The sequence below is a fragment of the Microtus ochrogaster genome, chromosome 18 (genome assembly GCF_000317375.1).
Source record: "Microtus ochrogaster isolate Prairie Vole_2 chromosome 18, MicOch1.0, whole genome shotgun sequence".
NCBI lineage: Eukaryota > Metazoa > Chordata > Mammalia > Rodentia > Cricetidae > Microtus > Microtus ochrogaster.
Window position 1 is genome coordinate 31,868,662 of NC_022020.1, and position 12,608 is coordinate 31,881,269.

At 37.0% G+C, this 12,608-nt stretch overlaps 1 protein-coding gene across 2 annotated transcripts in view; it reads right to left on the bottom strand.

Annotated features, from left to right (window-relative positions):
- The window catches only part of C18H5orf46 (chromosome 18 C5orf46 homolog), a 15,956-nt gene extending 12,141 nt beyond the window's left edge, over positions 1-3,815 (bottom strand). For both annotated transcript variants that reach the window (XM_026783613.1, XM_005356054.3), the window contains exon 1: positions 3,746-3,815. In XM_026783613.1, the coding sequence (XP_026639414.1) occupies positions 3,746-3,815 (70 nt within the window). The remainder of the gene's footprint in view (positions 1-3,745) is intronic.
- Positions 3,816-12,608: the final 8,793 nt, after the last annotated feature.

Below are 12,608 nucleotides of genomic sequence, written 5' to 3' on the forward strand. Positions count from 1 at the left end.
GGGAAGAGACAGAAATCTTTAATAAATAAATAAATTTTAAAAAAGTGGTTCTGGTCAGAAAAGGATTACAGATATACGATAAAGATAGATTCCGATTTTAAAAAGGCCTCTAACTGCCTCACAGTGTTGGAGAAATATGCACAGACTCTGGAGAGGAAAGGAAAAGAGTACAGAGAGTCAAAAAATAAAGCTAATGCTTAAAAAAAAAGGTAAAGTCTTTAAAGAGACAGAGTACAGACAGTCATGGATTAAAGGAATAAAGAAAAATAAGCCACATAAAATATGGAATATACACAGAGAGAATCTGGATTATGTATATTACTGTATTTTCTTTAAATTTTTTGACTGTGAAGGAGCTAAGTACAGAGAGATATTTCATTGTATGGTATGGCAAGCTAAACTAACATATATTTTATAGTTACCTTGACTTCAAAAATGATTTTTGAGATACACAAAAGTGTTCCATATCTATACTGCTTCTTCACTACAAGTTTTGAGTCACTATGTATCAAGTCCTTAGCACTATTTCCATAGACTCAGGTGAAGGTCATGTAACCACATCTCTTTCAGGGCTACCAAATGAAGAAAGAAATGTGTTATCTATGTGGTATTCTAAGATAGGAATTGTTAGCAAAAAAATGGCAATAAATTCTGTAAGCATTTATATTATGTCACAGTCAAAGGCTTAACAGGCTCTTTAGTCTGGGATTTATAAGAGATGATAATCAAAGATTCATTCATCCAACAGTTGAATTTTTCATTAGAACACATTTTGCTTTGGTTTGGTTTCTTTACGAGTAGAAGATATAAAGAACCTTTTGTTTGAGTTAAACTAAAGATGGTGATCCTCACATAGAGGTCTGTGTGATTAAAGTTCCCAGAATGGGTTTATTTTCATTGTAAGAAGAAACGGATGCTGGGCTAGGACATCCTCACAGACCTGTGTCTTCATCCCACTGAGTCATGGAGTCATAGTTTCCAGAGGAGAGCAGAAATGTCTGGGAAGTCCAACAACTCAGTAAAAAGCAGCTGAGCCAGGAAATGAACCCGAGTTCTGTCTAACTCCAAGGGCATGGTCTTCACATTGTATTGCTCTCTCTCCATAGACTGGTTCTCAGTGGATACCAGCCAAGTGTAACACAGGAAGTCCCTACACAAAGGAAGAGTTCTCTTTGGCAACACATAACAGTTTTATTCATTTTAATGTAATACTAAATACTAGCTTTTTAATACCAGAGGATCCGGGGATTAGTGTATGGGAACTCAGGAATCAGTCTAGTCTTTAGTCCATATACATATTCATAGGTATTATTATGTGGTGTGCCACACATTTTAAGGTCCTACAATCTGATTTTGTTTTTGTTTTCAACAAAATATTAGCCATGTACTTTTTCAAATCACATTTAACCACTGTCTTTTAGTGTCTTCATTGTGATATTGGTAGGAAGAAAAGTGTTGTATATATTGTTCATGCTATAATGTGTGTATAGATATATATCCACAGTGTATAAACTACTTATCACAGCAGCAAACCCAGGATAATCTCACAATAATTGATTTATGGCACTATTAGTATATTATTATTATTATTATTATTATTATTATTATTATTATTATTAACAGCAACAGAATTATAAGTAGCTCGATTTTCCTCTAGCATTTTAGAATATTATGAAAACTTAAAATGCTATTGGAATACCCATAAATCTCAAAACATCAAGGTCCATTATTAAATATTTTCTCTTTAAAAATATAACACAAAGTAGCATTTATTACATTAAGATTTCTACTAATTTTTTAACTGGATGTGATTATAAAATTCTGAACAAATACAACTTTTTTATTTATATAGATTTCTACATTTTACAAAGTGGTTATAAAAGTATGCTCATTTTATCTGTAACATCAAGAGTTATGTGATTAAATAGGTGAGAAAATTAACTAAAACTGGACTTATTTAACCAGTTTTATAGTTTATGGGATGAATGAGAATTGTCTTTAGAATGCAAATATCACCCTTCACAGTACTGTGTTGCTAACTTTGGAAGCAGGGTGGACAAGATATCCCATGTCCCCCTCTGGCACAGGGCTTATGCATCCCTCATCTGCGTTTCCTATTAGGGTGCCTTGAGTGACCTGTGACTGTGAGTTCTGCTAGCTTACAGGCAAAGGAACCTGCTGCTGAGTGGCTGGTTGCTCATTCTGCTTTCTGGAACCTGAACAGACACAAGACAAAGATTCATAGCTTCTGCAGACAAAATGATTAATTCCTAAATGACAATGCTGCATGCTGCTTGCAGCCCTCTGTGTGCTTTCATGTGTTACAAAAGAAACACAAGCTTAGTTGTAATGGGAAGAACCTAGAAACTCAGATTTCACCATCAGAGAACTTTCGCTTGTGCTTATACTAAAAGCCAAACCAAAACAAAACAAAAAACCCTTTCCCTCTGCAAATCTTAGTTTACTAATCTGCACCAACTGAAGAAAATTGTGCATTTATTAAGTAAGATTATTATGAGAATCTATCATGATTCCAGATTTGGGAAGGAAAGCCAGAAGGACTAAGCAAGTTATGGAGGACCTGGGTAAGTTATTTAAGATATGTAAAGGATGAAACTTAGAATATACATATTCTAAGGTCAAATTTCAATATGTTGATATTAACCTTCTGTTTAAATCAGTGGAGTTCTCTTATTAATCTGCTTTCTTGGTATTAGTCACAAATGCTGGCTTAAAAGAACAAAAGCATATGTCTAATGAAGGTTTACAAAAATGTTTTGGTTTTGGTTAAGTTTTTATCTAAACTTTTCACAGTAGTTCAAAATACCAAGCTGGTGCAGCTGTCTATCTGCCAGACTGTCTAAAGTACTCAAAAAGTGAGAGTTTTCATCTTCTCCTATCTCTATATTAATCCTGCAACTTTCTGTATCACTTTGGGTTTTTCTGATACTTTTGGTCTTCTTAATTTTTTTTCTTAAGCCCGCTTTCTGCCTCATGTCTGCCTGGGACTATGTATCCATTCTCTACACTAATAACTCAAATACCATTACTTATTTTTCCTCAGCTAAGGTAGACAAAAATACACACACACAAGCATACGTGCATACACAAACACACATGTATATGTGCTGAGATATACAAACTGCCTGAGGTGTTTTTCTTTTAAACTCTAATGAAACTGAACTTGAACTTAAAAATAATTTATACATGATAACAACAGCATTTAATATTTATTTAGTGATTTTTATTGACCAGGCACTATTCCAAACTTTTGCCTATTTTATTTAAATTTCATGATACATATGAGATTGACAGCAATTAATGTTCCTTATTTGTACCACATCTAGAGGTATTAAGTATTATGCCTAATATACATTTATAAATTTGTATTTCCATTATAGAGTTCTATTGAAAATTATATTTTCATCTTCATTAAACATTATTTGTTGTAATCATCAAAACACCCCACAGACACTTCTCAATGAATTTATAATGTAATAGCATCCCTTCACCATTTAAGAATATAAGAAAGGAGTCATTCCAAACATCATATATTTACTAAGATGGAGGATACAACCAAAATCAAGCTTAATAAAATTGCTTTCGAAATTAGATGTGTTTTCAGGCTCCCAGCCCAGGGTTCTTTCTGCAATGCCAAAATGCCCCTCCCCTTTTATATTCTGTGCCAGCTTCCACCCATCACTAACTATGCCCAAGCTTCTGGGCTGTGATCAGAAACACTTACCTGCCTGGCTTGTCAGGATTAGGGCACACAGTCCCAGGACAAGAGTCAGTCGCAGAACTGAGAAAGCCATTGCTGTTGTCCTGGGTATTGGTGCAGATAAATTGCTTAGATGCACCTGAATCTTTGCTCCATTTATAGGACAGTTGTGGTGACATCACCTGCTGTGGAATTCAGGCTGTTGCACAAGACGTCTGCACAGCTTGCTCTGAGATCTTCAACAACAGGCTCAGCCCTGTCTTTCAAAATCAAAGCAATTTCTTTCTTTCTTTTTAAAACATTTCATTCGTTTACAAAGAACTGGGTTTCATTTAGGCATTTTTCAAAGAAAAATTTGCCTCTGTCGTTTCTTTTACCCTCTTATCAATTCTTCTCCATTCTTCCTTGTTCCATCCCTAATAGCTTCCTATCAATTTTCAAGTCCTATGTGACTTTTTTCTTTATCCCCTCCTTCTCATTGCTTCTGCCCCTTGTTCCCCTCTTCCAGCTGCCTGTCTGGTTTCATAGTTTACACTACCCTCACAGCCGCGCATTTACATTTATGTTAACATTGAAAGTTTAGATTTTCTTATGAAACAGAACATGGGACTAGAGCAAATTATTAATACAATATCCTCCTTCCACCATCCAAAAACCTTATAATTTCATTATGCAGGCTTCTGTGGATGTACATCTGTTTCCTAGACATTGTGCAGCTGCAGTAAACTGGAGTGTACACACATCCCTATGTATACCCAAGAATAGCACAGCTAAGCCATATGGTAGCTCTGCTTAGAATTTTTTTGAGGAACTTCCATATTGGTTGCAATAGTTTACGCTTCCATCAGTGGTGAAGAAAGGATTCCTCTTCTTTATAATCTTGCTGATCTTTATTGTCACTTGTGGTCCTGGTCATAGCCAAATTCATTAGGATGAAATGGAAGGTCCGAGATTTTAATTTATACTTGCCTCATGGTTAACGATGTTGAGCATTTAAAATCATATTTGTCAGCTTTTGTGTTTCATCTTTTCAGGACTATCTGTTCATCAGCTCACGTATTAAACGGCTGTTTTGTGATTTAGGTGTTTAATTTTTGCTGTTCTTATGTGTTCTGGATATCAGTTTCATTTCTGAGTTGTAGCTGGTAAAATAATTAATAATCATCTCCTTACTATACAGAAACACTTTAATCTCGTCTAGTCTCATTTATTGATGCTTATGGATATTTTCTGTGCTATTGAAGTCTTATTCAGAAAGTTATTGCCCATACCTATAACTTCAAGTGCATTCCCTATATTTTTTGCTGGAAGCACTAATATTTGGGGTTCTATATCCCTTTAAATTAAAATCATTTAAGTTAAAATGATCCATTTTAATTGATGCTTTTCTGTACAGGGTGAGTGGTATGGATCTAAATTCATAAATACCTTGTTCTGCCAGTACTGTGTGTTGAAGAGTTATTACAGACCAGACTCGATTCCTTTAAAAATGTCAATGAGTTTCATCATGGGATTAAAAGAAAACAATGGTATCTCAGAGTTATTTTGATTTGCATATCTCTGATCAAAAAGGAAGTTGAGCATGACCTTAAGTGTCTTTTGGCCATTTGAACTTCTTCTGTTGAGAATTCTCTGTTCAGTTCAGTACCCCATTTTTTGAATGGGTTAATTAAAGTTTTAATGCCTAGTTTCTGGAGTTCTTTATATATTTTGGAGATCAGACCTTTGTCTGATGCAGGGTTGGTGAAGATCTTCTCCCATTCAGTAGGTTGCCTTTTTGTCTTAATGACAGTGTCCTTTGCATTACAGAAGCTTCTTAGTTTCAGGAGGGCTGGGGTTATATGTAGGAACTGGTCTCCTGTGCCCATGTGTTGCAGACTACTTCCCACTTTCTCTTCTATCAGGTTCAGTGTGGTCAGATTTATATTGAGGTCTTTAATCCACTTGGACTTGAGTTTTGTGCATGGTGATAGATATGGATCTATTTTCATTCTTCTACAGATTGACATCCAGTTATGCCAAAACCATTTGTTAAAGATGCTTTCTTTCTTCCATTGTATGATTTTAGCACCTTTGTCGAAAATCAGGTGTACATAGATTTGTGGATTAATATCCGGGCTTTTGATTCGATTCCATTGATCAATATCTCTGTTTTTATGCCAATATCAAGCTGTTTTTATTACTGTAGCTCTGTAATAGAGTTTGAAGACAGGGATAGTAATGCCTCCAGAAGTACTTTTATTGTATAGGATTGTTTTGGCTATTCTGGGTTTTTTGTTTTTCCATATAAAGTTGATTATTATTCTCTCAAGGTCTGTGAAGAATTTTGTTGGTATTTTGATGGGGACTGCATTGAATCTATAGATTGCTTTTGGTAGAATTGCCATTTTACTATGTTGCTCCTCCAAATGAATATCTTGCATATCACCATAGAACCTTCATTTGGCGATGGATGGAGATAGAGACAGAGACCCACTTTGGAGCACTGGACTGAGCTCCCAAGGTCCAGATGAAGAGCAGAAGGAGGGAGAACATGAGCAAGGAAGTCAGAACTGCGAGGGATGCATCCTCCCATGGAGATAGTGGGACTATTCTAATAGGAGCTCATCAAGGCCAGCTGGACTGGGACTGAAAGAGCATGTAATCAAACCGGACTCTCTGAATGTGGCTGGCAATGAGGGCTGACTGAGAAGCCAATGATAATGGCACTGGTTTTGATTCTACTGCATGTACTGGCTTTTTGGGACCCTAGTCTGTTTGGATGCTTACCTTACTAGACCTGGATGGAGGGGGGAAGACCTTGGACTTCCCACAGGGCAGGCCACTCTGACTTCTCTTAGGACTGGAGAGAAAGGGGAAAGGGGAGGGGGAGGGAAATGGGAGGAGGTGGAAATTTTTAATTAAAAAAGTAATTAAAATAAGTTTTCACTGAAAAAAAAAGAAAACAATGCAAAAATTTATTTAGAAACAGAAAAAACCATGAAAGGACAAAGCATTTTAATTATTGTTTGTTTGTTTGTTTTTTACTTAAAATTTTTATTTTACATTTTCTATTCATTTTACACACCAACAGTTCCCACTCTCTTCCCTCCTCCTGCTTGCCCCTCCTCCACCCTTTATCCACTCCTCAAAATGGATAAGGCCTCCTATGGGGAGTCAACAAAGCCTGACTTGTCAAGTTGAGGCAGGACCAAGCCCCTGCCCCCAGCATCAAGGCTGAGTAAGGCATTCCACCATAGAGAAGAACAGCTCATGATCCTTGGTGCTTATTTTTTAAGTAATGGTTTTAATTATTTGAAAATTTTATATGATGTATTTTGATCATATTCTTTCCCCCACCCCAACTCCCCAATTTACTCTCCCATGTTCATACCCATTCAACTTCATTTTTTCTCTTTCTTGAATAAATAGGAACAAACAAACAAACAAGCATGATGTTCAGTTTTTGCTGGCTGATTGCTCCTGAGCAGCTATCAATTACAAACGGCTTCTTTAAGAAGAATGAATATAGCTTAAAATATTATGGTACCAGACTACAAGTTGTGCTACGGAGTTGATAAACTCAGTCTCCTACTGGCACAGAAATAAGCATTCAGGTCAAATGTCTCTCTCCACACTTGGAGCTGACTTCCTTTTCACAGAAGGGCATACCCTCTCAGATCATGGTCCTCTTCTTTGCTCATACTCTTTCTTGTTGATGGGATAGCTTCCCTATCATTTCTCCCTGGAGCATTGTAGCTTACTCTTCAGGCTTAGGTTCAAATGCCCACATCCTGTGTAATTGTTATGATATCCATTGTACCTTACTCTTGCTGGGCATTCTTCCTTAATTAACTGCCCTAGAACCCTTAATTTCATTGCTCAAGAGTTAATGACTTTAATTGCTCCCTCTTCCTTTATCCTGGGGATCTATCTATCTATCTATCTATCTATCTATCTATCTATCTATCTATCTATCTACTTTTATATCATCTATTTAATCTATTATCCATCTACCATCTATCTTATGCCTTTTTCTAATTATATATCTACAAATAAAAATTTTTTTAACAAAAATAAATACTGCCAAGTTTTTTTTAATCCATTCCTTTCAAAGACCTGACATTGATTCTCCTTAAGTAAAGATTGATCAACAAATAGTCTCTCCCATCAGCAAACCTTAATCAATATAGCTTTATGTCATCTGCTACACTGTTTATGATGGAACACTGTGCTTATATTGTGGTCACTGGGGAAGAGATAGTCCAGTGATCTCTACAAACTGTGTCATGGATTCTGGCATGTGGCTGTGTTTCCTGAAAAAAACAAAACAAAACAATATTCGAAAACATTTTGGAAGGGCACGCTTTTTCAAATTGCACTACAGGAAAGCAAAAGCTTTAGACAGTGTAATTTATGAAAGAATTCTGCTGACTTCTTGGGAGTTCAACAAGATAGGGCAGGTGAAACCCTGAGTGAACCGCTTTTATTGGTTGCACAGCAAGAAAACAGCATTGTCATAAGTATCAGATCGTTAGCACCATGTTTACATGTAGAAGCTAAATAATAAATAATGCAATGAATAAATGAAGTAATGAATATCTTTGAGAAAAGAAACCTATGAATGCCTTAAGTAGCTCTCTCAGCCCTATCTGTGTGCCAGTGACAGGTGCCACTCTGAGCTCTAGCTACTTTATCTGTAAAATCAGAACATAATGTTTTCTGGCCTATGTCTCCATAGCACACTAAATAGCAATGATGGAATGTCTGATTCTCTGTACAGAGCCTTTCGTGCACGCCAGGCAAATAGCAGCTCACCAGCTGTGCCTTGTCAGCCACAGGCAAATAAGCAAATGAACTTGACTAAGATAAAGCAAAATGAAAGAGGGCTTTACTCACGCTGAGAAAAGGAAGCAGAAGATCTTTTTTCTAAAACATGTCTCTAACTGTGTTAGGAAGTATGCAAATGAAAGAATTATGCTCACAAATTCCTCAATTTCTATGTGCCTTGGATCCAATATCTAAAAAATAAAAATATTTATTTTCTTGCTATTGTCTGTAGATTCAACAGGCAAATATATGTGAGCAGGTAACACACTGCCTTGTACACACGAAGGGAAAATAAATGACGGGCACTTTATTCTCTCCCCTCTCTTTCCCTTCTCTCCCGTCAACATCCTCTCATCGCTCCTCCCCTCCTCTCCTCTCCATCCTTCTTTCCTCTCTTCTGTGTTCTCTGGCCTTATATCGCCCTTCACATGATCCCATCCCACCCTTTCCCATCCTGTTCACTTGGATTGTCCGAAGACAGAAATGACACTTAACCATGTAAGAAATGTGAGATGAAGATCACTATTACTAATAGAACTTTCTGGTCACGTGAGAAATTAGATACAACACATATACAAAACAGCCCAAAGTTGCCATTATTATCTTTGTTTTGTATAATGAAATACAAATTTAGAAAGATTAGTTTCTCAAAGGTTACAAATCCCATGTGAGGCAGAGCAGGGGACTCGACCCGAGGTTGTGTGAGTGCAAAGATTCTGCTAGTAACCACGATGTAATATTGTACTGCAGCCACAGAGCTGCCTTGGTAAGAAGCCTGGATCAAGCAAGGGGCATTGCAGTCCCCAGCCTAGTTCACTAATACATCTGCATCTGCTCTGTTCCTTGTATTGACCTCTCCAGTTCTTATTGGTCTCTGAAGGAAGCCTTGATCTTCTGCAACTATGTTAGCTTGATCTCAGTTTGATATTTAGGATGTGCAGTGCCCATAGTGCCTTCTTAATTCTTGGCAGAAAGCAAACAGGAGATAAAGCTTGAAGATCAAATAGATGATAACTAATTACCGAGAAAGTTCACATCAGCACTCAGAAGTATATCTCGGATATTTCATAGAATATAGCCATATTAAAACAACTTATTGTTTGGGCTAAAATTTATTTCATTCTTTTAGCCAACACTGAGGTTTAATAGGGAAATCCTATACTTGTTTGTGGAGACTAGTAACTATGCTTGGTTATGAACTCATAAATGTTTTCATACATAAAAATTTGTATTGTGGAGTTACATAAAGGAACAAAGGGTGTCAAGTACATTATAAAAGAATAGTATTTTAAAAAGGAATAGTGTGTTGGAAGCCCAAATCATGCACGGCCCTATGCTCTTTAATAGGATGACTGGAGTTTGTTTTTCTCCCAGCATTCCCTAAGAGAATCTTACCTGGGATATAGTTCTCTTCTTATTCCTCATCAAGAAGCCACAAGAGCCCTCTCTTATTCCAGCTCCAACTTAGTTGAGGTTAGAGACCTGCCCTGGAAGGGATGTTTACAGTTCAGGAGAGACTCTCTTCAGGTACTGAGGGTTGGCAGCACTCTGTCACCATAAGACTTATCTGTCTATGGCTTGTCACGTAGCCAACTCTCATGTCATAGATTCATTTATTAATTACTTATTCAGTGTACATTTTTGAGCTTGTACTATTTGCTTAGCAAATACAATGGAAAACGCATAACATCAATCCTATTTTACTCAAGGAGACACACTTGTGAGTTCTTTCAAAACAAATGATAACAGAGTCGTGGCAGATTCCTACCGTACATCGGCAGGGTGTGAAGGTCAAGGAGGTTCATTTGGGTGTTGGACGGTAATTATATGAGTGTTGTCAATGCAAGCAAGGTATAGAGAAGACACTTTAGGCAGAAGGGATGAAACATATTCAGGCAGAGGCTCCTGGAAGAACAGAGCCTGATTCTAGGAAGTGACTCTCAACTTCTGCAGCCATCACATTGGAAATGACAATTAAAGTGAGCTGACTGAACGCTCACATTTGCTTCCGTTACTGTGCATGTTATGGAAAGATAATGAGGTGAAAGACAAGAGGAAAGATAGAAGAAATGGGATGGGGAGGACGCAGGGAGAGAAAAATGTTTTCAGGCAGGGTAAAAAAACATTCACTAAATATAAAAACTACAGTCAGTAGTTAGTACCCTGCTATGCTTCGAAACCAGAATTTAAAAGAGCACACTGTCAACTACCCCATGCTACTTAGAAATGCAAATTTTTTTTAGATCCTCATCACAGAAGAACCAATTTTCTCAACAAAGTCCTGTGGTTTTTTTTCTCTTTTCAGATATCCTTAAAATTTGCTTCTCCTTTGTCCAGTGGTGCACAGTGAGAGCAACCTAAGCACTCTATTTTGTGATAATCCTTATTCCAGATTGTCTTTCTCATTGCTGCCATTTTTTTATTTCTAAAACAAAAATTATGTTACCATCCTCTGCCACCTCCCTCACCTGATGCTGTGGCTCCTTACATACAGATAAGATCTCTCATGTTTTGCCCACATTTTCTGGTTGAGGTTCCCTCTGAGGAGTATAGTAGAATTCCTAAAACACAGGTCAGGTGGCCTCCAATCAGTTTGCGTCTTCTGGCATGTACTGGAAGGCACGCACTGGTTGTTTACATCCAGTACACATTCTGGGTTGTCTATACCCTACTTAGTAAATCACTTAGCATTCTCTGAGTTCCTGAGATTTTATTTGGCAAGTAGCTTATGCTCTCTAACTTCATGCCACCATTTCCAGCATGAACACAATCGGAGTACTAGCTTCATACAAATTCTATAGGTATAACTGAGATTATGCATGATGACCTTGGTATCCTTTGTTTCTAATAAATACTGTAACACTTCAACACCTTCTCATCATGCATTACAATCCTTTGGCTTCTTTTATCCATGTCACTCCCTCTATTATCTTACCGGAAGCCTTTCCTCCAGGTGGCCTTACATGCTTACCATTCTGTATATACTGCTTAGTATAACCAGCCCCCACCAACTCATTGTTTAACTATTGCATCCTTCTTAAAGAGACTGTATTCACATCACTGATCCAATCCATGACCAATCAATCACTTCTTCTGTCAGCTCACTTTGCACACACCTTCATGATAGCATGCACTGTACGGAACAATGAGTTATTGTTTATATATGTGACACACCAATTAAGTCATACTCTCTTCAAGAATGAGCCATGCCTTATTTATCCTTAAATACCCTTTGCCTTAAATACTCAGCAATGACTGGCGAGTCAAGAGTGTTTAATAAATACATTGAGTGTCCAGTGGGTGCCTGTTAAATGTGTGAATAGCAATGAAGGCCAGAGCTGACTTCAGATGCTCATTGGAATGAGATTCGAGGCTTGAACTAAAGGAGCAGGTGTAAACAAGTAAGGTGGTTAGGTGTTCAGTAGCTTTTGCTTTGCTAGTAGCTAAAACATGGCTGAGGGAGGAGGTGATATTCCAAAAGATGAACTTTGTCATAGCTCACATGGACAAATGAGATAAAGCAAGAGAGACAGACGTAAATGCATATGTATCTATCATCTTTCTAGGAACTGAACTCAGGACCTCAGGCACAATAAACACTAATTCTGTCATAGAGCTAACCCCTTAGTCTTCTCTCCAAGGTGTCCTCTCTCTGTCTGTCTCTGTCTCTCTGTTTCTTTCTCTCTTACCTTCTGTCTCTTTCTTCACCCTCTCCACATGTATGTGTGAATATATATATATATATATATATACATATTTGCCAAGTTACAGAATATAGTAATTTTTATTAAATATTAAAGACCAGAGCACTTAAGCATCATTATTAAAAAGTTCAATATGAAATTAAGTTTTTAAAATGGATGTAAAAATGAAACATTTTAATAATTACATTAAACTAGAAACACATTAATAATTACATATTAATAATTACATTAAGTAAAAACAAGAAGTTAATAAGATGGTTAAGTGGATAAGGGAACTTGCTGGCAAGCATAATGATGTAAGTTCAATCCCCAATACCTAATGATGGACCAATTCCCATATGATATTTTCAGACCTTCACATGGCCTGTGCAATG